At 45.3% G+C, this 24995-nt stretch overlaps 1 protein-coding gene across 1 annotated transcript; it reads right to left on the bottom strand.

Annotated features, from left to right (window-relative positions):
* Positions 1-4773: 4773 nt before the first annotated feature.
* Positions 4774-23541, bottom strand: brk1 (BRICK1 subunit of SCAR/WAVE actin nucleating complex). The gene is made up of 3 exons (XM_078413834.1): positions 23347-23541; positions 8467-8549; positions 4774-5039 (listed from the first exon to the last, which is right to left on the bottom strand). The coding sequence occupies exons 1-3, from the start codon at positions 23462-23464 to the stop codon at positions 5013-5015; spliced, it is 228 nt and encodes a 75-aa protein (XP_078269960.1). The 5' UTR covers positions 23465-23541; the 3' UTR covers positions 4774-5012.
* Between the last annotated feature and the right edge of the window lie 1454 nt (positions 23542-24995).

Genomic DNA, 24995 nt, shown 5'->3' with positions numbered 1-24995 from the left:
GGCCTACTCCTGCACCTATGTAAAAACCTTTGCATTATTCCTTCTGAATTAAGGCTGTCAGAAAGTAGCAGAAAATGGCATCAAGAATATTCAGTGCCTTTGGAAGAATAAATAGGACAGAAAAGAGATTTCACTGAAATACACTGGCTTCATTTAAAAGTTCTCTTTCCACTAGTCTCAGCTCATAGTTTAAGTTGTGAAGTGTTTATTAACCAAAAGAGCCTGGATTTGTGCTAATGTTTAAACTAAGAGAAAGTTCAAAAGGACATCTCTCACAGTTTAATAATTGTTTAATAAATCTTTTCTTTGCCCTTGTGTTTGGCTTGAGTTGCCCTTGGATTTACCTGCATGCATTATTGGGAAGTTGCCAAGTGTTGAGTTGACCGGTTAATTTCTTGCAAAGTTAATTTCTTTTTAATTCAGGGTGAAAAATCAATGACACTTGAAAGGAAGGTATGCAAATTATTGGCTAGCCACTCAAAGCTGCAGATGAATGAGCTTATAATGAATTTATATGGCAACTAACAAGTCCAAACACATTTCACTGAATTTAGTCTAGTTTAGCGATACAGTGTGGAAATAAGTCCTTCAGTCCACTGAGTCCGCGCAGACAAGCACTTACCCATACACTATTTCTATCCTACACACTAGGGGCAATTTACAATTTTACCAAAGTCAATTCACCTACAAACCTGCACGTCTTTGGAATGTGGGAGGAAACTGGAGCACCTGGAAAAACCCACAAGGTCACAGGGAGAATGAATAAACTCCATACAGACAGCACCCTTAGTCAGGATCGAACCCGAGTCTCTGGCGCTGTAAGGCAGCAACTCCACCGCTGCGAGGTGATAATGAAAGGATACGAGCACTCCCTCCCACACCCTAGTCATCCTGCTAGTTTCACTGTTCATATCCATTCGTTATCACCTCTTCCACAGCCAACAATGGACCATTGTGGGCTCCACCTTTCCCGAGTCATCGGCGCCGGCTCAGATTTGTTCTGAACCTTTTAGTTTAGTTTAGTTTAGAGATACAGTGCGGAAACAGGCATCACGGCCCACCAAGTACGCACTGGGCAACGATTGCCGTGCATAATCCTCCTCTACATACACTAGGGACAAGTTACAATTTAAAAACAAAGCCAATTAACCTACAAGCCTGCATGTCTTTGGAGTGTGGGAGGAAACCAGAGCACCCCGGGAAAACCCACGCAGATTACAGGGAGAACATTCAAACTCCATACACCTATCATCAGGATTGAACCGGGTCTCTGGCGCTGTAAAGCAGAACTCTACCTCTGCTCCACCTCTACCATACCTCTAGTTTCCTTCTCCCCTGACTCTCTGAAGAAGGGTTTCGGCCTGAAACGTCACCTATTCCTTTCCTCCAGAAATGCTGCCTGACCCAGAGTTACTCCAGCATTTTGTGTCTGTACTGTACTATGTCCTATGAATCTAGAAAAAGTTTGTACTAGAATTGGTGCTGATTAAACTGAAGAGTAAAGGGGATATGCTATTTCTGAGGCAGGAAAGATGTGATCCTTACCTGTCCAATTCATATGGTTGAATCCGAACACTTCTGTAACTCACACAAGTAAACACCAAACATGCTGGTCTTGCCAACAATGTCTCACTCTATGAATGATTTATAAAAATACACTAGCATTATGGCATGCACAATCCTGAAGTTATCTTTAATGGTACTTTGATCGCACTGTCAAAAACATTACTAAACCTGCACACTTTATTTCACAGTGTCAGAGACCCGGGTTCAATCCTGACCTCGGATGTTGTCTGTGTGGAGTTTACAGGTTCTCCCTGTGACCTCGCGGGTTTTCTCCGGGTGCTCCGGTTTCCTCCCACATCACCAAGACGTGCGGGTTTGTAAGTTAATTGGCCTCTGTGAATTGCCCGGGTGGATGCGAAAGTGGGATGACATAGAACTAATGATCAGTTTAGCTTTGTTTAGTTTAGTATCATATGTACCGAGGTACAGTGGAAAGCTGTAAAGTGAATTGGTCGGCATGGACTCAGTGAGCTGAAGAGCCTGTTGACATGTTGTAACCTTCAATCAATCAGAATAACATCAATGGAAATTTCAGTGACAGCCAATATGACTTAATCCCCAGAAACTAATTTTAAAGTCAATAGATTTGAAGGAACAGACAGCTCTGGAATGCAGGAGGGCATGCATGGTCTCCCATTTTCAATAGTTTTCAGAGTCAATTACCTAGGCCTGTGATCATCAATATTTTTGAGCACTGTGAAAGCCACATTGACTACTGAATTAGCTCATTAATGACTACTCCGCAGTAATTTGCTCTCTCTTATATTATCACGTTTAATTTGTCATTCTTTCACTTTACTTAATATTGTGGTTGCCTTCCTCTTCATCTATCACTCTCTCCCTCTCACTACAAATTCTCTGCTTCATTTTATTTTCTCCATTATTTCTTGCCCGCTCTCATTCTCTGCTTGTTTATGTTCTCTTCTACCCACTCCTCCCTATCTCTTTCCTTCCCACTCACATTGGCTTTATCTTCTATTTCCCTCCATGAATCTTTTAGATTCGAGATACAATGGGGAACAAGCCCTTCAGCCCACACCAACCACCTATTTGCACTAGTTCCATGATCTCCCACTTTCTCATCCACTCCCTATACACTAGGGGCAATTTACAGAAGCCTATTAACCTACAAACCCACACGTCTTTGGGATGTGGGAGGAAACCAGAGCACCTGAAGGAAACCCATGGGGTCACAGGGAGAAGGCGCACATAGACCGCACCTGAGGTCGTGATCGAACTCATGTCTCTAGTGCTGTGAGGCAGCAACTGACCATCGATCACCCCGTACACAAGCACTATCCTACACAATAGGGACAATTCACACTTTTTTACCAAAGCCAATGAACCTACATATCTACAGGTCTTTGGAATAGACAATAGACAATAGGTGCAGGAGTAGGTCATTCAGCCCTTCGAGCCAGCACCGCCATTCAATGCGATCATGGCTGATCACTCTCAATCAGTACCCCGTTCCTGCCTTCTCCCCATACCCCCTCACTCCGCTATCCTTAAGAGCTCTATCCAGCTCTCTCTTGAAAGCATCCAACGAACTGGCCTCCACTGCCTTCTGAGGCAGAGAATTCCACACCTTCACCACTCTCTGACTGAAAAAGTTCTTCCTCATCTCCGTTCTAAATGGCCTACCCCTTATTCTTAAACTGTGGCCCCTTGTTCTGGACTCCCCCAACATTGGGAACATGTTTCCTGCCTCTAGTGTCCAATCCCCTAATTATCTTATATGTTTCAATAACATCCCCCCTCATCCTTCTATATTCCAGTGTATACAAGCCTAATTGGGAGGAAACCAGAGCACCTGGAGAAAACCCACATGGTGACAGGGAGAACATACAAACTCTGTACAGACAGCACCCGCAGTCAGGATTGAACCTCGGATACTGGCGCTGTGAGGCAGCAACTCTACCATTGCCCCATTGCACCATCCTAATAGAGGGAGATCTTGCGAGAATGACAAAGATTTCAAAAATGGGTGAAGTATAGCCAAGGAACTGATATTAAGAAAAAACGCGAGACTAAATCAAGAAGAAATTTTAGAAGCTTCAAGATTATAGAAACTGCAGAGATTAACAAGAGTAAACGAGGGCTTCTTCGAGTCAAAGACAGGAAAGTTCTTTCGGCGAAGATAAAAATGGCAGAAAAATTAATTATATGATTTTGTGCCTGTCGCAGTAGAAGACAAAAACACTTTAGAAACTGCAAAGAACCATTCAGAATGCAGAACTTTAAATTAAGATTCATAAATATTAATACTATAATGAATAAAATTAAACCTTGATGAATCAGCCAGAGTAATGCTGGGACCTCACATGCTAAAGATGTACTCCCAATCTACCCTGTGGTGACCCTTGCAGATTTTAACAAAAAATCACCATTTTCTCCGCAATACTATATTTTGAGTTTTTGAGTTTTGAGTTTTTGCGTCTTTGAGTTTCCTGAAAAGCGCTATATAAATTAAATGTATTATTATTATTATTATTATTATATTATTCTGCACTCTTGTTTGCTTTCTCCGCTTGCACTACCTGATGTCCACACATGTGGTTTGATTGTACTTGTGCAAGGTACGATTTGCCTAGATAGCACGCTAAACAAAGCTCTTCACTGTATCTCGATGAGGGTGACAAAAATAAATGAATACTTACAGCACCCAGAGCAATCTTAGTTGAGCTCATTGTCACGTGTACCGAGGTATAATGAAAAACGTTTCTGTTGCGCGATATTCAGTCAGCGGAGCTGGGGCTCTGACGCTGAGAGGCAACAACTCTACCTCTGTGCCACTGTGTCGCTCTTCAGATACAATACAAAATAACATTTAGCACCCAAACTTTTTAAACCACATTTCTTTTTAATTTCCAATATATAGTGGATCACATTGGAACAATGAAAATAAACAATAAAATGATTTAAAAAAATTCTAATCCCCTCCCCCCCCCCCCCCCCCCTCCAAAGACTTTATTACATATGCATCAACAGCCACCATGCCCTCATCCAGGGGCTGGCTAGTCTGCCAGTCACCTGGAGATTACAAATTGGGAGACATTATTTTATCAAGAATAAAATGGGAAGACAGGACTCCACTTACAACACACTTGGGAGTTAGATCACAAATCTTGAAATCAGGGAGATAAAAAAACTCACTCCACCACAAACAGTTGGCACAAATTCTTCCCCACCCCCACCCAACCACCGTTTAATGCCCCCTCCCCCCCTCTTCCCTTTACAGATGTGGGGGTCACCGCTGTATGGAACTCGCAGTCTGAATTAGTTTGAGTTCTCTTGTTAAAAAGCTTTAAGTGATCAAAGAGTTAACATAGAAAAGGAAGGAAGGTTTGATGGTCAGGTTAAGTCACAGTGTCAGCTCGCTCCCTCCTGACATGATTCCATTAAAGTTCACGGTTACTCCCATCGGCTGCACAAACGCCGCGGCCTTAGGTCAGAGTCTCGCCCTTCGTCACCTGTGGAACAAGTCAACAAACGCGCATCGTTAAAACGGCCAACGTTAGATCGCGATCACTACCTGTAACTGGTTCAACCTCCTCCCAATGGCTCTCTCTCTCTCTCTCTCTCTCTCAATAATGGATAGGAAAGGTTTAGAAGGATGTGGGCCAAAACGCAGGCAGGTGGGACTAATGTTGATCTTGGTCGGCGTGGGCAAGTTGGGCTGAAGTCGATGGACTTTACACAGAAATGCCGCAAAGAACATTACAATAGGTAGAAGATGCACGGGCAGAATTAACTCCTGCGCATTCAGAATATACCAGGTCACATTATCTTTTGCAAAACAAAGATACCAATGGACTGCTAAAATTCATTAATATTTTCAATACGACATGCAACCAACAGGACTGTAACCCAAAGTGGTTAGTCCTTAGCCTTTTCATAACTAATATTCGATAGTTTGGCCACTTTCCCTCCAATTCGCTCATGATCAAGGGCTAATTTCTTCCCAGCTGTTAAGGGAGATGTGGTTGGGTATTTACTGTCAGTGACGCTGGATGGAATGCGTTCACTTCTGGGATTTAATGCAAACCATGGGTTTAAATGGTGGTTGTGGAGCAAGGTTGGTTGTTAATAGCGGGTAAGGACTTGCAGAATTAAACCATCCCAGACAGCAATGGGTAAGCGACACTGGGAATGGCAAATTCCTCATGATGGGGGAGCTGTGTATTAGTGAGGGTCAGATTGAGACATGCTGCTGGGAATAACGACTGCATGTTACCTGAACTGTTTGATTCAGGGACAGGCCACCTCTCTGTCACAGGGATGAGGAGGCATTGCATTCCTAGAAAATGATCAGTGTCATTATTTTCCCTAACTCAAAGCCATATCATGTATTAAGAAATGCGAATTGAATGTTTTGTAGTTACTTTTACTTTCCTGCACATTTTGCAAGAGGAGGTTTCTATTGTGTATCTCAGATTGTTTTTGGCAGTGATGTGTGAATTCTGCAAGGACAGATTTCCATTAGGAAAACCGCCACAACATGGAGGGGAGACCTAAAAAAGCTGGAGTAACTCAGCGGGTCAGGCAGCACCTCTGGGGATGCTGCCTGTCCCGCTGGGGCACTCCAGCTTTTTGAATCTATCTTTGGTTTAAACCAACGTATTTATTCACAAAATGCTGGAGTAATTCAGCAGGTCAGGCAGCATCTCAGGAGAGAAGGAATGGGTGACGTTTCGGGTCGAGACCCTTCTTCAGTCTGAAGAAACATCACCCATTCCTTCTCTCCTGAGATGCTGCCTGACCTGCTGAGTTACTCCAGCATTTTGTGAATAAATACCTTCGATTTGTACCAGCATCTGCAGTTATTTTCTTATACATTTGGTTTAAACCAACATCTGCAGTTGAATTCTTACACATAACATGGAGGGTGATGGATGTATGGAATGAGCTACCGGTGAAGGTATTTGAGGCAGGGACTATCACAACGTTTAAGCAGCAATTAGACAGGTACATGGATTTAGAGGGATATGGGCCACACGCAGGCAAGTGGGCCTGGTGTAGATAAGACATGTTGGTCAGTGTGGGCAAGTTGGGCCAAAGGGCCTGTTTCCACACTGCATGATTCTCTATGACTCTATGGAGGCCACCTGTACTGAATATTTCTGCAAAATGTCACTTTTCTCCTTGGTGTCGAAATTTCAAGAGGAAAAAATAATGGAGTATTACAGGGGGAAAACATATACAAGTTATTTGGAAAACAATATCTCCCTTAAAAATGCATTATCCAAGGACCTTAACATCTACAGGAGTGTCAGGCAGCTTCTGTGGTGGCAGAATGGGAATGGCAAAGCCATGCTGCTGCAGAGTTTCGACCCAAAATGTTGACAATTCAATTCCCCTTCGACAGATGCTGCACGATCTGCTGAGTTCCTCCATCAGAGAATTCAATGTGTCAATGATGATATGTTTTGGTGTGGTTGGCCAAAAAAAAAGACAGAATTCACATGTATGTTATGATGGTGATGGATTGAAGAAATAGCCATCATCATTTTTGCTAAACATGTTGAGCAGCTCCATTGATTCACTGAGCTCTATATTTTTAAGAACTTTGAAACTTGAATGGTACGAGATGGCATTGGAAACGTGGCGACACTGTGTTAAGCTTTAGAGATACAGAGTGGAAACGGGCCCTTTGGCCCAGCGAGTCCGCATCGACCAGCGATCACCCGTACACTAGTATTTATTCACAAAATGCTGGAGTAACTCAGCAGGTCAGGCAGCATCTCGGGAGAGAAGGAATGGGCGACGTTTCGGGTCGAGACCCTTCTTCAGACCCATACATTAGTTCTATCCTACACACTAGGGTCAACTTACAGAAGCCAATTAACCCACAAACCCGCACGTCCTTGGAATGTAGGATGAAACCGGAGGCCCAGAAAAGCCCACATGGTCACGGGGCGAGCATACAGACTCCCATCACCAGCACCACGACAGCACCCATCATCATAATCAAACCCGGGTCTCTGGCACTGTAAGGCAGCAACTCTACTGCTGCGCCCCTGTGTGCAGCCTCAGTTTAATCTACTGTTCCTACTCTTGTATTTCAGTATGATCGTGCCAGTGCATAGCAAGGTTTTTAACTAAACTGGACGCAGAAAAGGAATTTCACTGTAACTAGGTACATGTGGTAGCAAGGTACCATTGAACCGTTGAACGCATATCGGCTGCTTTGTACAGATAAGAGTGAGGAACATCACAAAGCTCCCGGTGAGCTGTGCGTGGCAGAAGGCCACGGCAATACTGACGGCAGGCCTGGCTCACCTGCTACCAAAGACGTACAGGTATGTAGGTTAATTGGCTGGGTAAATGTAAAAATTGTCCCTAGTGGGTGTAGGATAGTGTTAATGTACGGGGATCGCTGGGCGGCACGGACTTGGTGGGCCGAAAAGGCCTGTTTCCGGCTGTATATATATGATATGATAGGAGAGGGAAGCTGCCGAGCCCGGTCCTACTCGCCCCGAAGACCAGGATCCGGAGAGGAGGTGGAGGGGATCGGCGACGTCGGCAGATGCTGGACAAGGACGGTGGGAAGACCCAGGGGCCTTCAAGGTCAGCTGCGGGAGGGGCCCCCTGGGGCACGAAGGTTGAAGATGGCCGAGCGAGGAGAGGGACGATGGTTCGCAGGACGAATGGATGGAGGTGACGGCTGCAACGAGTCTTTAAGGCACCAAAACCTGGCGACTCTTGCATAGAGACTCAGTGGGCAGCTTCTGAGCATTGTGTGCACTCCGGGTATTGTAATTATGTATGGCAATAATCTCACTAATCTGTATACAAAAAACCCCATCTCACTGCACCTTGGTTCACATGATAAAGAAGCCGTTGAACCATTGTTTTGTCTCAAATAAACGTTCTGCCAGACAACTAGACCCCTCTTACCCTGGCTTCAATGTATTCAATCCTTCGTTCTAGAGCCGTCAGCTTTTCGTTCAGTGTGGCGAGCCGTGAGCGGCAAGACATATCTGCAAAAGATAAAAATACTGCAAATCACTTTACCATTGTGTGACACGCACAAGGTTTTTCCTTTGTAGTCTCCAGGCTACGTACTAACATCAAGAGTACACCAGCATTCTCTTAACACAGTGTGCTGGAGCAACTCAGCAGGTCAGGCATCTCCTCTGGAAGGTCGGGATTCTTCTTCAGTCTGTAGAAGGCCATCATCCATCCCTCCACAGATGCTTATGTGTAGGAAGGAACTGCAGATGCTGGTTTAAACCGAAGATAGACACAAAAAGCTGCAGTAACTCAGCGGGACAGGTAGCATCTCTGGAGAGAACGAATGGGTGACATTTCTGGTCGAGACCCTTCTTCAGAAGTCCCCAAACATCACCCATTCCTCCTCTCCAGAGATGCTGCCTGTCCCGCTGAGTTACTACAGCTTTTTGTGTCTGTCCTCCCTCTGCAGATGCTGCCTGACACCGTGTTACTCCAGCAAATTGTGTTTTGCTCAAGATCCCATCATGTCGTTGCTTTAGTAGTTTAGAGATACAGCACAGAAACAGGCCCTTCCGCACACTGGACACAAAATGCAGGAGTAACTCAGCGGGTCAGGCAGCATCTCGGGAGAGACGGAATGGGTGACGTTTCGGGTCGAGACCCTTCTTCAGACCGCTACACTTCCGTCTGAAGAAGGGTCTCGACCTAAAACGTGACCCATTCCTTCTCTCTCTCGAGATGCTGCCTGACCTGCTGAGTTACTCCAGCATTTTGTGTCTACCTTCAATTTAAACCAGCATCTGCAGTTTTTTTTCTTCCACCTCCAGCACACCGAGTCCACGCCGACCACCAATCACCCGTTCACACTAGTTCTATGTTAGCCCAATTTCTCATCCACTTCCCCTACATACAAGGGGCAATTTACGGAGGGCCTAATAACCTACAAACCCGCACGGCTTTGAGATGTGGGAGGAAACTGCAGCACCGTAACGCTCCACACAGACAGTATCCGAGGTCAGGATCGAACCTGTGTCTCAGGCGCTGAGGCACCAGCAGGTCTGCCAGCTGTGTCACTGTGCTGGTATGGTGGTTAAAGGGCCATAGTGGTTCCTCCGACACACAGCGAATGCCCCCAACTAGACTTTAAGATGGTTCCTTTGTTCCTGTTAAGTTCACTCGGGGTGGCAGATGGGATCCGGGTTAAACATCCCTCTGGAGAGGTAGAACGTTCTATGTGTAGGAAGGAACTGCAGACGCTGGTTTAAATCTAAGCTAGACACAAAATGCCGGGGTAACTCAGCAGGTCAGGCAGCATCTCTGGAGAGAAGGTCACCCATTCCTTCTCCCGAGATGCTGCCTGACCCGCTGGGTTACTCCAGCATTTTGTGCCTAGCACTTTCTATGGTTAAAAGAATAGAACTCTGCAGATTTTCGTGCCGCACGGCAATTATTAAACCCACATGTCAAGAGCTGTAGCAGCATGATATTTCGATCACGTTAAAAAAACAGTAGCTCCAGGTCATTGAATGTGGAATGTAACTTATTTGAACACAAAAGCGATCAAAGTCTTTTTTTGTTTGAGGGACAGCATGGAAACAGTCCCTTCAGCCCAACAACATCCACAACGCATGGGTTTCCTCCCACATCCCAAAGACGTGCAGGTTCGTAGGATAATTGCCCCTCTGTAAGTCACCCCTAGTGTGTGGGGAGTGGATGAAAAATGGATGAGTGGGGAGATGTTTTCAAGAAGGAGTTAGATTTAGTTTTTCGGGCTAAAGTAATCAAGGGAAATGGGGGAAAAAAGCAGGAACAGGGTACTGATTTTAGATGATCAGCCACGATCATATTGAATGGCAGTGGTGCTGGCTCGATGGGCCGAATAGCCTATTGCACCTATTTTTCTATGTTTCTGAGGTTTTTTTTCTATGTTTCTATGACAGTGGGATAACATAGAACTACTGTGATCGGGTGATCAATGGCCGGCATGAACTAGGTGGGCCGAAGGGCCTGTTTCAATGCTGTATCATTCAATCAATCATACACCGCACAACTCCGTCGACCAAGTTGATGAATATGGTCAGAAAGCATAATTTTGAAATAAAAGTGGCAATGTGGCAAGGCTGCTGCCTTACAGCGCCAGAGACCTGGATTTGATCCTGACTATGGGCTCTGTCTGTACGGAGATTGTATGTTTTCCCTGTGACCGTGTGGGTTATCTCGGACATGCCAAAGACGTACAGGTTTGTAGGTTCATTGACTTCTGTAAATTGGTCCGAGAGTGTAAGGATCTGGTGTACAGGTGATCATTGGTCGGCGTGGATTCGGTGGGCCGAAGAGCCTGTTTCCACGCTGTATCTCTAAACTAAAATAAACGGCATGCCCGCATTTATCCACAAGAGAATTCAGCTAAATTCTGCCACACTGCCCAGTTAAGGGCCTGTCCCACTTAGGCAATTTTTTGGGTGACTGTCAAAGTCGTAGATTCTTTTACCCGACGACAATGACCACGACAATGCTGAGTCAGGTCGAGATTACAGCGTCTTCTGAAACATCGCGAAAATCCCACGCTGTCAATGCTTCTCCGGCTTCCTGATTTTCGCTGAAATCACCGACAAGTCGGTAAGTACTTGAGAGTTTTGAACTATAACACCTTGTGTGGGTTACTTAAAAACCAAGCTTCACTGTAACAAGGAATAAACCGGATTTACTTCCAGTTTACTAATAGCTGTATTAAAAATTAAAAAAATTAAAGTGGTTCAGTGGATTTTTGTGAAACGTGTGTGGGCATTCTTTGAAAATGTAAGGGAGATGCATATCTGGTTTCTGGGTTGCATATCTGGGTTTGGAGCCCACTTTAAATGTAATGGCTGAGGCCAAAAACATTGCGAAAATTCCCACGCTTACCTGACTGTCAAACTGTCGCCTCCAATCTACCTGTCAAAAGTCCTGACGGTAAATAAATTGGTCAAACACAAGCATTTTATGGTATTTTGAAATGCCTTTACTTATTTTAATATTATGTGCTTCTAAATGCATCGAAGAGAACCTATCAAACCTGGGGACAGCATGTGACAGCGCCCGCAATAAGCAACGATACCTGCAGTCAAGCCAGGTGTCGCCGAGAAATTTCAAACCGGATGATTTCTCAGCGACGCACCGAGATCCACTACAATTTTTGGAAGACTCCTCACGATCGACACCCGGCGAACTGTCGGCGACAGCCTAGTCGCCGGCAGTCGCCTTAAAATCACCTAAGTGGGACAGGCCCTTAAATGTCTGAACCAACAACTTTAACAACAAAATGGAGATTAAATAAGGTACAGGTTCATAATCCGACGCAAAATACAAAGTGCTGGAAATTTACGGACAATGTTTCGTCCACCCTTTGTGAGAGTCTTCTTCGGACTGATTGGAGCGGTGGGAATGGGATGGAGGTAGGGGGAGCAAGTTGGAAGGAGAGATGGGGGCAGGACAAAGCCTAGCAAGTGCTGCACAAAGTGCTGGAGCGACTCAGCAGGTCAGGCAGTATCCCTGGAGAACTTGGATAGGTTTTGAGTCGGGACCCTTCTGCAGACTGCTAGCAAGTGATAGGTGGATACAGGTGGTGGGGGGTGCTCGATTGGTAAATGTGGAGTAAGTGACAAAGGCTGAAGGTGAAAAGGAGACAAAAGGGTTCCAGATAAGGAGAGGAGGGGTAAAATGTAACAGTGGAGGGAGGGATGTAGGTGGAAGGGGACAGGGGAGGGGAAAGAGGAGGGATAAAAAGACAATGGATGACTTGGGGATGGGAGATGAGCTTACAAAGGAGGACAATTGAGCAGGGGGACTGGAGTGGGGGTGGTGAGAGAAAAGGAAGCTCTTTAGACCAGGAGTACACTAATGAATTCTGTTTTTTTTTGGCCTCGTTTTGGAAGGGGCTGATTGCCTGCTTTATTGCGGTTTATTTTGGGGTCAGATTTGTCAGCATTGCAATCACTCCATCTTGCCTTCTTCACGAAAGCACATGAACCACTAACCTTGCCCTCTACGTAGTAATCCACATTTCTCTTTCAATCATCGGAACCAAGCATGCTGTTCAAAGTTTTATCAAAAGCCAGTCTTGGTAGAAACCCGTGTGCAGCCAATTCCCACTCATCCGTCTGTGGAACCGAGCCTCCGCTATCAGAGTTACTTCCATCACCACTTCCAGACCCCTGCGACCCCCAGTCCTAGCCTCTCATCCGCAAATGACTTTCAAAAGTCATAATTCTGATTCCAGCCATCTAATCCTTCCCCGGGTCCCCCAACCCACTCCACCAAATGCCGGGAATTCCCCCTTTAAACCTCTTGCTCCTTCTTAGTCATACAGCGTGGGAACGGGGCCCCTTGGCCCAACTTGCCCACACCAACCAATATGTCCCATCTACACTCGTCCCACCTGCCACCATTTGGCCCATATCCCTCCAAACCTGACCTATAATGTACCTATCTAAACGTTTCTTAAACGTTGTGATAGCACCTGTCTCAACTATCTCCTCTGGCAGTTTGCTCCATATACCTAACACCCTTTGTGTAAAAAAGCTGCCCCTCAGGTTCTTATTAAATCTTTCCCCCCTCACCTTAAACCTCTGAACTCTGGTTTTTGATTCCCCTGCTCTGGGTTAAAGAACCTGTGCACTTACCCAATCTATTCCTCTCATGATCTTGTGCACCTCTATAAAATCACCCCTCATCCTCCGGCACTCCAATGAATAAAGTCCTAGCCTCTCCCTATAGCTCAGGCCCTCGAGTCCTGGCAACATCCTTGTAAATCGTCTCTGCACCCTTTCCAGCTTAACAAGATCTTTCGTACAAGGGTGACCAAAACTGAAAACAATACTCTAAACAATACACCAATGTCTCGTACAATTGTATCATGACCTCCCATCTTATATACTCTGGCTGACATCTTCTCCAAGGCAATTTAAAATTTATCTTCTGGCTTAGTCACCTGTTTAAGCAACTCTACATGTAAACACAAAACATAGAAAGAAGGAACTGCAGATGCTGGTTTACCAAGGAAAGGCAAAGTCCTGGAGTAATTTAGTGGGTAAGGCAGAATCACTGGAAAACATGGATATGTGACGTTTCGGGTCAGGACCCTTCTTCAGATCAATTGTACTAGGGGGAGAAAGCTGGAAGAGAGGGGTTGGGTGGACAAAGCCTGGCAAGTGATAGTTGGAGAGGCGAGGAGGGGTGGGGTTATGGGCAGATGGGTGGAGTAAGTGTCAAAGGCTTGAGATTAAAGGGCGATAAGAGGGTGTCAGATTTTGGAGAAGAGAGGCATGAAATGTAAAACCAAAGGGAGGGATATAGATGCAAGTGGATGCAGGGGGGGGATGGGAGAAAATGTATACGTACAACGGTGGAGAGCTGGAAAGAAGGCGAAATGAAGGGCAGGGGTGATAGGTGGATGCAGGTGAGGGGAGGGTGGGTATTGGCAGATGGGTGAAGCAAGTGACAAAGGCTTGAGATTAACTTGATTTGGACGATGTCAGGGGTTATGGAGAGAAGGCAGGAAGGAGTATGGGGTTGAGAGGGAAAGATAGATCAGCTATGATTGAATGGTGTGGACTTGATGGGCCGAATGGCCTTATCCTGCTCCTAGAACTTAAGAACAGGAGACAAAATTGGAGAATTTAATCTTCCAGCATTTTCAAGTGTCAATTTCGGTTTGACAATGTCCGTGTTAAGTGCGATGTTATCCAAATGGAATTTCTTGATGAGAATTTACTTACAAAGCAAAAAATTGCTCATTCCTTGCACTTATTAGAGCAAGTTGCAAACTTTGGGATTACCAGCAACTTAAACAAACCCCGCTTTTTCTATTAACCATCCCACCCCACCCCACCCCCCACACAGAAACTGTGATGAACTGGAAACTTCTGGAAACAGATGTTCTATGCTGCAATAAATAGCTCAGATGTAGTTCAAGCGAGCAGCACTCCTTCCCTTTGCAGCTGCCAATGTTTAAGGGCTGGACATGTGCCAATATGTTTGCGACAGGAAACATTCGTTTTCCGCACAAAGTCAAGCAGAAATCTGGAATAGTTCTCCCGCCCAAATAAAAGTGGGTGAAATATTTCTCCGAGCAGTAACACATTAGGCCAAGGCGGTGGATATTTTTAAGGCAGAGAGAGACAAATTCTTGATTAGAACAGGTGTCAAGGGTTATGGGGAGAAGGCAGGAAAATGGGATTAGGAGGCAGAGATCAGCCATGATTGAATGGCGGAGTGGACTCGATGGGCCGAATGGCCTAATTCTACTCCTTTAACCTGTGAACTTGCATCGGCCACTCAAAGCCTCGACCTTTTTATATTCATTCACGAGGTAAAGGACTGGATGACAATTAATGGACAATTAATGCCGTCAACTCCGGATGCAATTGAACAATGGAATTCCAAACATTTCTGGCTGGGACCCTTCTTGAGTCTGACCCAATTTGAAATATGTAAGAAGGAACTGCAGATATCATCATCATATCATATCATATCATATATATACAGCCGGAAACAGACCTTTTCGGCCCTCCAAGTCCGTGCCGCCCAGCGATCCCCGCACATTAACACTATCCTACACCCACTAGGGACAATTTTTACATTTACCCAGCCAATTAACCGACAACCGAAGATAAGACACAAAAAGCTGGAGTAACTCAGAGAGACAGGCAGCATCTCTGGAGAGGAGGAATGGGTGACGTTTCGGGTCGAGACTCTTCTTCAATTTGAAATGCCATCTGTCCATTCCCTCCACTGATGCTGCCTGACCCGCTGAGTTCCTCCAGCACTTCGTTATTTGCTCAAGATTGCAACATCTGCAGTCTCTTGTGTCTCCTTGAAAATAACACGTTGGATAACACGTGGATCTACACAATAAACAGCATAAAGAACCTTCAGGATAATGGATATCTTATTGGTGATAATGTTGATACAATCCTGAAGACAAGCTGAAACGCTCAAGGGAAATATTGATGTTTGTACTAGTGGGAGAGTCTAGACGATTTTTCCGCTAGTGCTTGAGTCTAGACGATGTTTCCACTGGTGGGAGAGTCTAGATCCAGAGGGCACTGCCTCAGAATAAAAGGACGTACCTTTAAAAAGGAGATGAAGAGGAATTTCTTAAGTCAGAGGGTGGCAAATCTGTGGAATTCATTGCCACAGACGGCTGTGGATATTTTAAAGGAGATTGACGGAATCTTGATTAGTACGGGTGTCAGGGGTTATGGGGAGAAGGCAGGAGAATAGGGTTGAGAGGGAAAGATAGATCAGCCGTGATTGAATGGTGGAGTAGACTTGATGGGCCGAATGGCCTAATTCAGCTCCTATAACTCATGAACTCCAAACTTTCCTCTCTCTGTCGCAAGGTGGATAAATGAAGGGGCTGATCAGCCAGGGTTTAACTGAATACGTTACCGTGCTTCAGGAGATGGTGGGTTATGTGGATTTGCAGGTACTGTTCATTGATCCAGAGACACAAATTCCATAAGACTATATCATAGGAGCAGAATTAGGCCATTCGGCCCATCAAGTCTACTCCACCGAGTCTACTCAATCATGGCTGATCATGGCTGATCTATCTTTCCCTCCCCATTCTCCTGCCTTCTCCACACAACCTTTGAATTATGAGAGCCTAAGATGGCGCCCAAGGCAGGTGAGACTCTGTGTACTGGTCCCACAAGTGATTCTGCAATCATTCATTACAATCGCTGCACTTTTTTTTTTTAAACCTCTATTATTCCCTTTATCCTGTGTCTTTCTACTGTGGACAGCTTGATCGTAAGTCTTTCCGCTGACTGGACAGCACGCAACAAAAAAGCTTTTCACTGTAACTCGGTACATGTAACAATAAACTGAACTAATCAAGCATTTACCAATCGAAGGTATTTATTCAGACTGAAGAAGGGTCTCGACCTGAAACGTCACCCATTCCTTCTCTCCCGAGATGCTGCCTGACCTGCTGAGTTACTCCAGCATTTTGTGAATAAATACCTTCGATTTGTACCAGCATCTGCAGTTATTTTCTTATAAGCATTTACCAATATTCGCTTTAAAAATACTCAATGACTTGGCCTCTCACGCTGAAGAAAATCGTCTTCATCCCCATTCTAAAGGCTTGTCCTTTTATCCTGGGACTGTGCCCTCTGGTTCCAGATCCTTCCACTCCTGAAAACATCCTCTCCAAATCCACTCTGTCTAGGCCTTTCATTAGTCGGCAAGTTTCAATGAGATCTTCCCTCATCCTTTTAAACTCGAGTTTGATTTCTATCTCCCTGCAACACAGTCAGGGAATTAAATTCAAGTAATTAATTGAATCCAGAATTTTATAAGAGTTTGTCTAAATATTCTGTCATGTCGTGGCCCGGTGGTTAAATTAGCACATGACAATCCTCTGACCTGGAATAATAACCCAAAGGCCAAAGATCAAATATTACTATGACAACTGGGGAATTTAAATTCAGCTAACAACCGAGTCGCAACGGCCAAATTGCTAGCCTCAGTAACGATCAGCATAACAATCACTGAACTGTTGCAAAAACACACTTGGTTAAGGGAGTGTGTTAAGGGAGTACTTTAAGGGAGGACACCTGCTATTCATATCCTGTGTGTGGCCATGGAAGGGAGGTGCACCAAAAGTGATTCACTCAGAAATGCCCTCTGAACGAACGCCAGTCAGTTTAAGGGCAATTAGGGATGAGTGATAAATGTTCACCTTCTCAGCAACATCTGGATGTGGAAAAAAAAAACTAATCGCAAAACAAAAAGCAAGCACAGAACTATTGTTTAGTTTAGAAACAAGGAACCAGCAGGGAGCTGGTCTCCCAAAAAAATAAAAATACAATCTGCTGGAGTAACTTGGCGGGTCAGGCAGCATCTCTGGAGAACATGGATGGGTGATGTCCTTTTCTGTAAACCAGCAGCTGCAGTTCCTTGTTTCTACAACAGTGACTTGTTTCTGTGTCCCACCCCTACTGCTCTCTCAGCTTTCTCCCCCTTACTACAATCAGTCTGAAGCAGAGTCCTGACCCGAACGATCACCTATCCACAATGAGTTACTCCAGCACTGAGTCTTTTTTAATTAACCGATATAGTTGAGTCAAAAATATTAAAAGCATACAATGTACCAGTGGATACCAAGCTAGGTTTAGGTTAGTTTAGAGATACAGCATGCAAACAGGCCCTTCACACCACCATCTCCATGGCGACCATCGATCTCCCATTCAGACTAGTTCCATGTTATCCCACTTTCTCGTCCACTCCCTACATGCTAGGGGAGATTTACAGAAGCCAATTAACCTACAAATAAAAGCGTATTTTAGTTGTGGGAGAAAACTATTCCTGCACTTTTGTACTTAAGCATGATTATGCCTATGCATAATAGGATTTTTACTGGATTTCATTGCACCCAAGTACTGGTATAGATGGGACATGTTGGTCGGTGTGGGAGAGTTGGGCCGAAGGGCCTGTTTCCGCTCAGTATGACTCTATAACTCCAAGTACGTGACAGTAAAGTAGCATTGAACCCGTTGCACCAGACGAAACCCACGCCGTCTCAGGGAGAGGAATGATGTTAAAAATAGTCTTGGTTCACTGATGGGTGGCGCCAGCAATGGCTGCCTCGCCAACTGTCTGTCTGTCCCTTCCTTCTTTGTTGTTTGTCTTTTTGTGTTAAATGTATGTTTTTAGTGTTCTTTAGCTTGTTTATGTGGGGGGTGGGGGGGAGTTGGGGGAAACTTTTTCTAATCTCTTACCTCGACGGAGTTGCGATTTTCTTCCGTACCGTATCTTCGTCCGCACTGCGGCCTAACATCGAGAAGTTTTTTCTGGCGGCCTTTTCTGGAGACCAACTTAGAGAGCTCCACCGTGGGAGCCTGCGGACTCTAACATCGCGGAGCTCGCGGTCTCTAGTTGGAGACTGGCTTCGGGAACTTCAAGCCGCAGGAGCTTCGACCGCCCCGACGCGGGAGCTTCGACCGCCCCGACGCGGGAGCTTCGACCACCCCGACTGCGGACGGTTCGACTGCCCCAAACGCGGGAGAATAAACCAGGAAGAAGATTGGACTTTATTGCCTTCCATCACAGTGACGAACGTGGGGAATCCACTGTGCTGGATGTTTATGTTAACTTTTATGTAGTTGTGTGTCTTGTTGCTTTTTTTTTAGCATGGTTGTATGGTCATTCGAATTTCACTCTACCTTACTTGGTACATGTGACAATAAACTGACCTTGAAACCTTATGTCCTTTGTGGAAGAAAATCTTCCATCCTCACTCAGTCTGCTTCACCCATCACTTCAGACCCACTGCATGGTTCGTTCTCGAGTGCTTCCTCAGTTCAGGGGCAATTAACGATGGACCATATGGCCTTACAGCGCCCACGTGGGTTTGATCCCGACCGCAGATGCTGTCTGTACAGGATTTGTACATTCTCCTTGCGACAGCGTGGGTTTTCTCCGGGTGCTCTGGTTTCCTCCTACCTCCAAAGACGTGCGATTTTGTAGGTTAATTGGCTTCTGTAAATTGTCCCTAGCGTGTAGGATAGAACATTGTATGGGTGATCGCAGGTCAGCACAGACTCAGCCGGCTGAAGGGCCTGTTTCCACGTTGTATCTCTAAACTAAACTAAAATATATGCTGGCATTCCCAGAAACTCCTTTATACCATGTATGAATACAAAATGGTTGAGGCGGTGAATGGCCGGCACAAGTTACCGATAAAATGTTGCCAGTTATAGACAATAGACAATAGGTGCAGGAGGAGGAGGCCATTCGGCCCTTCGAGCCAGCACCGCCATTCAATGTGATCATGGCTGATCATTCTCAATCAGTACCCCGTTCCTGCCTTCTCCCCATACCCCCTGACTCCGCTATCCTTGCTCTATCTAGCTCTCTTGGATGCATTCAGAGAATTGGCCTCCACTGCCTTCTGAGGCAGAGAATTCCACAGATTCACAACTCTCTGACTGAAAAAGTTTTTCTTCATCTCAGTTCTAAATGGCCTACCCCTTATTCTTAAACTGTGGCCCCTTGTTCTGGACTCCCCCAACATTGGGAACACGTTTCCTGCCTCTAACGTGTCCAACCCCTTAATAATCTTATACGTTTCGATAAGATCTCCTCTCATCCTTCTAAATTCCAGTGAATACAACCTATCCCTTGGTTTGCTTTATGTTAGCGACTAGGAATATTTTTCTTTAAAACTAAACCTTTGATGCAGTGAGTAAGCAAATGAGAAGCAAAACCAAGGAGGATTTCAGCTGGAATTGCCAATGTTTACAAGGTTATGCAGTCTTACAGCAAAGGCATGGCAACAGCCCTGCCTTGGCAACAGGCCAGAACTGCTACATTTAACTATCAATTGATTCTCACCAGGAAACACTTACAGGTCCATAACAAGGACAGTGGCTGCTGTCTTGGTATTGCAGTCTGGGAATGTGGGCAGAGGCCCCATATTGTGGGAATGGCAACTAACCCAAGGCCTTCCCCGCTGAAGTCCAAAACCCCAAGCATTCCCCATGGTGGTACACACACAACTGCGCTAATATTTTAGGTGTGGCACAGTGGTAGAGTTGCTGCCTGACAGCGTCAGAGACCCGGGTTCGATCCTGCCCATGGGTGCTGTCTGTGTGGAGTTTGCAGGTTCTCCTGGTGACCACGTGGGTTTTCTCCGGGTGCTCTGGTTTCCTCCCACATTCCAAAGACGTGCAGATTTGTAGGTTAACTGGCTTCTGTAAATTGTCTCTAGTGTACAGGGATCACTAATCGACAGGGACTCGATGGGCCAAAGGGCCTGTTTCTATGCTGTATCCCTAAACTAAACTAAAACTAATCGGCATGGGGTTGGGAGGTAGAGGAAAGAAAGATGAACCTAAAACAAAATAGTAGCACATTCAATGAGCCTTCCATGATCACAAACTACGGAGAACGTACACCACAGAAACAAGTCACTCTGTTGTACAAAACAGGAAACTACAGATGCTGGTTTACCAAGGTATGACTCAAAACGCTGGAGTAACTCAGTGGGTCAGGCAGCATCTCTGAAGAACTTGGATAGGTGCTGCTTCAGGTCGGGACCCTTGTTTCGACTCACAAAATGCCAGTGTAATATTGGAGTCTGAAGAAGGGTCCCGATGCGAAAGCTACCTGTCCATTTTCTCCTGAGATGCTGCCTGATCTGCTGAGTTACTCCAGCACTGTGCCTTTCCACATCATTCTGTTTACTGAATGGACACTTACACTCCATCAGCTTCCACCCCACCCCTACCTTTTCCCCTTTTTAAATTAGATGTCTTCTTTTCATCTCTGGCCTTTGTCCACACATCTGCCACCCCCCCCCCCCAATCTGTAATCTGTATCCACCTATCACTTGTCAGGCTTTGCCCCACCCCTACCATTCTTCCACCTTTCTCCCCCCCACTACAATCAGGCTGAAAAAGGGCCCCGGTTGAAAACATCACCTAGAGAACATGGGTGCTGCTTCAAGTGGGGACCCTTCTTCAGACATTTGCTGCTCCTTAGTCTGAAGAAAGGGTCCCGACCCAAAACGTCACCTTGCCATGTTCTCCAGAGATGCTACCAGCCCCACTGAGGTACTCCAGCATTTTGAGTCCTTTTCTATACATCAGCATCTGCAGTTCCTTGTTTCTACACCAAAACATCACCCATCCATTTTCTCCAGAGAAACAAGGGACTGCAGATGCTGGTTTACGGAACAGGACGTCACCTGTCCATGCTCTTCAGAGATGCTGCCTGAGCCGTCGAGTTACTGCAGCACTTTGTGTTTTTTTGCTGAGAAACTTGTAAATAAATGTGCGCAGGTTTGGTAGAGAGGACAGCAAGGTCTGATAAATTAAACTGTATTTATTTTTTGCAGACAAGAGAGGAGGGGCAAAGTTGAACTTTTGATTAGAGAGGACAGAGTCACAGTCACATCGCACGAACAGGCCCGTCAGCCTAACTTGCCCACGCCACCCAACATGCCCCATCTACACTAGTCCCACCTGCCCGCGTTTGGTCCATATATCTCTCTAAACCTGTCCTATCTGCGTACCTGTCCAAATGTTCATCACAGCAGATCTCAGAGGATACTCTTGTGGGATTGTATAGTGAAGTTATAATGGTGCAACAGAAATAAAGAGGGGATGTTCACGTTGATGGGGTTTATTATAGGCAGCAAGAACAAAGTGGATGTGGAGAGGATGCTGCCAGTAGTGGGAGAGTCTTGGACCAGAGCCCACAGCCTCAGAATAAAAGGACATACCTTTAGAAAAGAGATGAGGATGAATTTCTTTAGCCAGAGGTTGGCAAAGCTGTGAAATTCAATGCCACAGACAGCTGTGGAGCCAAGTCATTGGGTATTTTTAAAGCAGAGATTGATGTTCTTGATTAGTAAGACCATCAAAGGTTTCGGGGAGAAGGCAGGAGAATGAGGTTGAGAGGGAAATGTAGATCAGCCATGATCGAATGGTGGAGCAGATTTGATGGGCCGAATGGCCTAATTATGCTTCTGATTTTTATGGTCATAATTAGAGAACCAAATGTGTAAGGAGATTGTAGATGATAGCTGGAAGAATTACAGGGTTATAATAGCAGGTAATTTTAAATTTGCTCACATTGACTGGGAATCGCACAGTGCAAGGATCGGAGGGGATGGAATTTCTTAAGCGAGTCCAGGAACGTTTTCTTACACAAGGTATATTGAGCCCTGCTAGAGAGGGCACAATGGGGTAACAAGACCTGCATATTCAGAATGTGGCCTAACAACATTCCCTTCATTCTCACCTCCATCCATTCCCATCAAGTCCCCCGGATTCTACCACTTACCTACTTACCTTACTAGTAACAATTTACAGTGGTCAATTAGCCCGCACGTCTTTGGGATGTGGGAGGAAACCAGAGCATCAGGAGGAAACCCACGCAGTCACAGGAAGAGCATGCAAACACCACACAGACCAAGGTCAGGATCGAACCCGCGTCTCTGGCGCTGCGAGGCAGCAACTCTACCAGTTACACCACTGTGCTGCCATGCCGGGAACAAACCTCACAACATTTGTGATATTTGAGTAAGTAACGCCACATAAGCAACCACTAGTATTAAGGCCTCTTAGGAACTACCACACTGTTGACGATCAGACTTGAAGAATAGCTACCTAGGCTTTGTAAGGCAAGTGGCATCTACTAAACAGAAAAAAAACCCAACAGCTGTTTCAGAGAACACCACCCACAATTACATGTGTGGGAAGGAAGAAGGGTCTCGACCCAAAACGTAACATATCCCTTTTCTCCAGAAACTGCCTGACCCGCTGAGTTACTCCAGCTTTTTGTGTCCACCCAGAAATACACGGTGTAGAAACAAGGACCTGCAGATGCTAGTTTGTCAAGGAAAGACACAGAATGCTAGAGTAACTCAACGGGTCAGGCAGCATCTCTGGAGAAGGGATATGATACCCAGTCCGAAGAAGGGTCCCGACCCGAAGCGTCACCTCCCCATGTTCTCCAGAGATGCTGCCGGACCTGCTGAGTTACTCCAGCATTTTGTGTCTTTCCTACCCAGAAGTACTCGTTCCTCTTGCTGCCATTCAGTTCCGTGTCATTAGTATCTCTTTTCATCAATGGCTGCAAATTAAAAGCAATATTTTTTCTCTGTCAATGTCTGTCAATGTAAATGCACAAGCCAACATCGAACATTAACGGAACCAGGCCACAAGCCCCGGACTGGCTTTCAGACACACGCGAGTGAGTGGGAAAGGAAGCTCTCCTCTTAACGCCCCAACTTGTTCGTCGCTACTCAATGCCGCCGCCGCCGCTTACCAAATGAATTGAGGAAATCGGCGATCTTCTTGATACTGCTGGTGATAACCTCAATGTACTCCCTGTTAGCCCAGTCCTGGTGGATCTCCCTCTGCACCGGATCGCCCTGCCCCGCCATGTCTCAACTACAAGCCGAGGTGAACCGAGCCACCCGTGTCCACGGCACCGATTGGCTTCGAGCCGCCCGTTTCAGGACGTTTAACAGTCTGATTGGCCCCATCTAACACGGAAAGAGGAATTCAGCAAAGATTATTGGCTATGAAGGCAGTGGATGAGACGAACGTTTTCATTGATTGAAGCCAGTGCAAGTGCTCGGACCTGGGCGAGGAAAATATTTGGTCTAGAAAAGGGTCTCACCTATTCCTTTTCTCCAGAGATGCTGTCTGACTCACCGAGTTACTCCAGCATTTTGTATTTATCTTCGGTATAAACCAGCATCTGCAGTTCCTTCCTGCACTAAAATATTTGGTTGATTGACTGATGAACATCGAACAGAATAGCAGGGGAACAGGCCCTTCGGCCCAAAATAATAATAATAATTTCTCAATCGGTTGCATTAAACAAGAGAACAATTAGGTTAGCGAGATTAAAGTAATGATTGTAAGCGAGAACAATGCAATTGGTTATGATGAAACAGGCAACTGCAAATTCTGCTTTATATATAAAAAACAAAATAAATACATTGCGTGATATTTAGAAACAGGCCGTTCGGCCTAATTTGCCCATACCGTCCAAGATGCCCCATCTCCACTAATCCCACCTGCCGGCATTTGGCCCATATCCCTTTGAACCTTTGAGATTTATTGCCTAACCCTATTTGTACATAGATTCATTGCCTAACCCTATTTGATGTTCCGACCCGGAACATCACATTCCTTTTTCTCCATGGATGCCACCTGACCCGCTGAGCTATTCCAGCATTTTATGTTTATCTTTAAGGGCATAACCTTTTTTAAAACTTTCCAAATGTAAACTTTATTCGGAATATAAAAATATCTATACCAAACAGAAAACTGTGCAAAAACTCTTATTACATTATCAGTGCCTGTAGGATGTAAGCTTCATACTCGAATGGCCGCAATTTCTTCGGAAAGGCGCTCTCACTGTTACATTCACTCCAGAAGTTACTGGGTTAAAAAAAGGGCGGGCGCCAGAACGGATTTGGTTTCAGTTCATTCATAAACAGAGCTGTAGTAACGCAGCCTCATTCCGATTGGTTACACCCTCCAGCAACCATTTGATGTTGGAACGTGGAAGTATCAACGTTCGGGAACGTGGAAGTATCAACGTTCGGGAACATGCTGTATCCGTCCACTGTGATGTCATTATCAATGTATCGAATTGTTACATGTCAAATTCTGCTACACTTACATTCCAGGTAGCTAAGCAACATAATATATTTATATTACGACTCACCTCAACGGAGGAATTAGAGAGGTCTCAAAAATAGTTCGCACTTAAAAGTCTTATTTCCTATCGTACCGATTATTTTATCAGTGGCAGGCAAGTATTAACTTAAATTTGTTATTTTAGGTAATGACAAGAAAACTGGTCACAGAACAGTGCTCTGATCTAAAAATCATCAACCTGAATTATTGGCTCCTGTTTCTTTATCCCCCACAGCAGACGCTGACTGACTTGCTGAGTAC

Source organism: Rhinoraja longicauda, chromosome 17 (genome assembly GCF_053455715.1).
Source record: "Rhinoraja longicauda isolate Sanriku21f chromosome 17, sRhiLon1.1, whole genome shotgun sequence".
Classification (NCBI taxonomy): Eukaryota; Metazoa; Chordata; class Chondrichthyes; order Rajiformes; family Arhynchobatidae; genus Rhinoraja; species Rhinoraja longicauda.
This window is presented reverse-complemented; position numbering and strand designations above follow the sequence as displayed.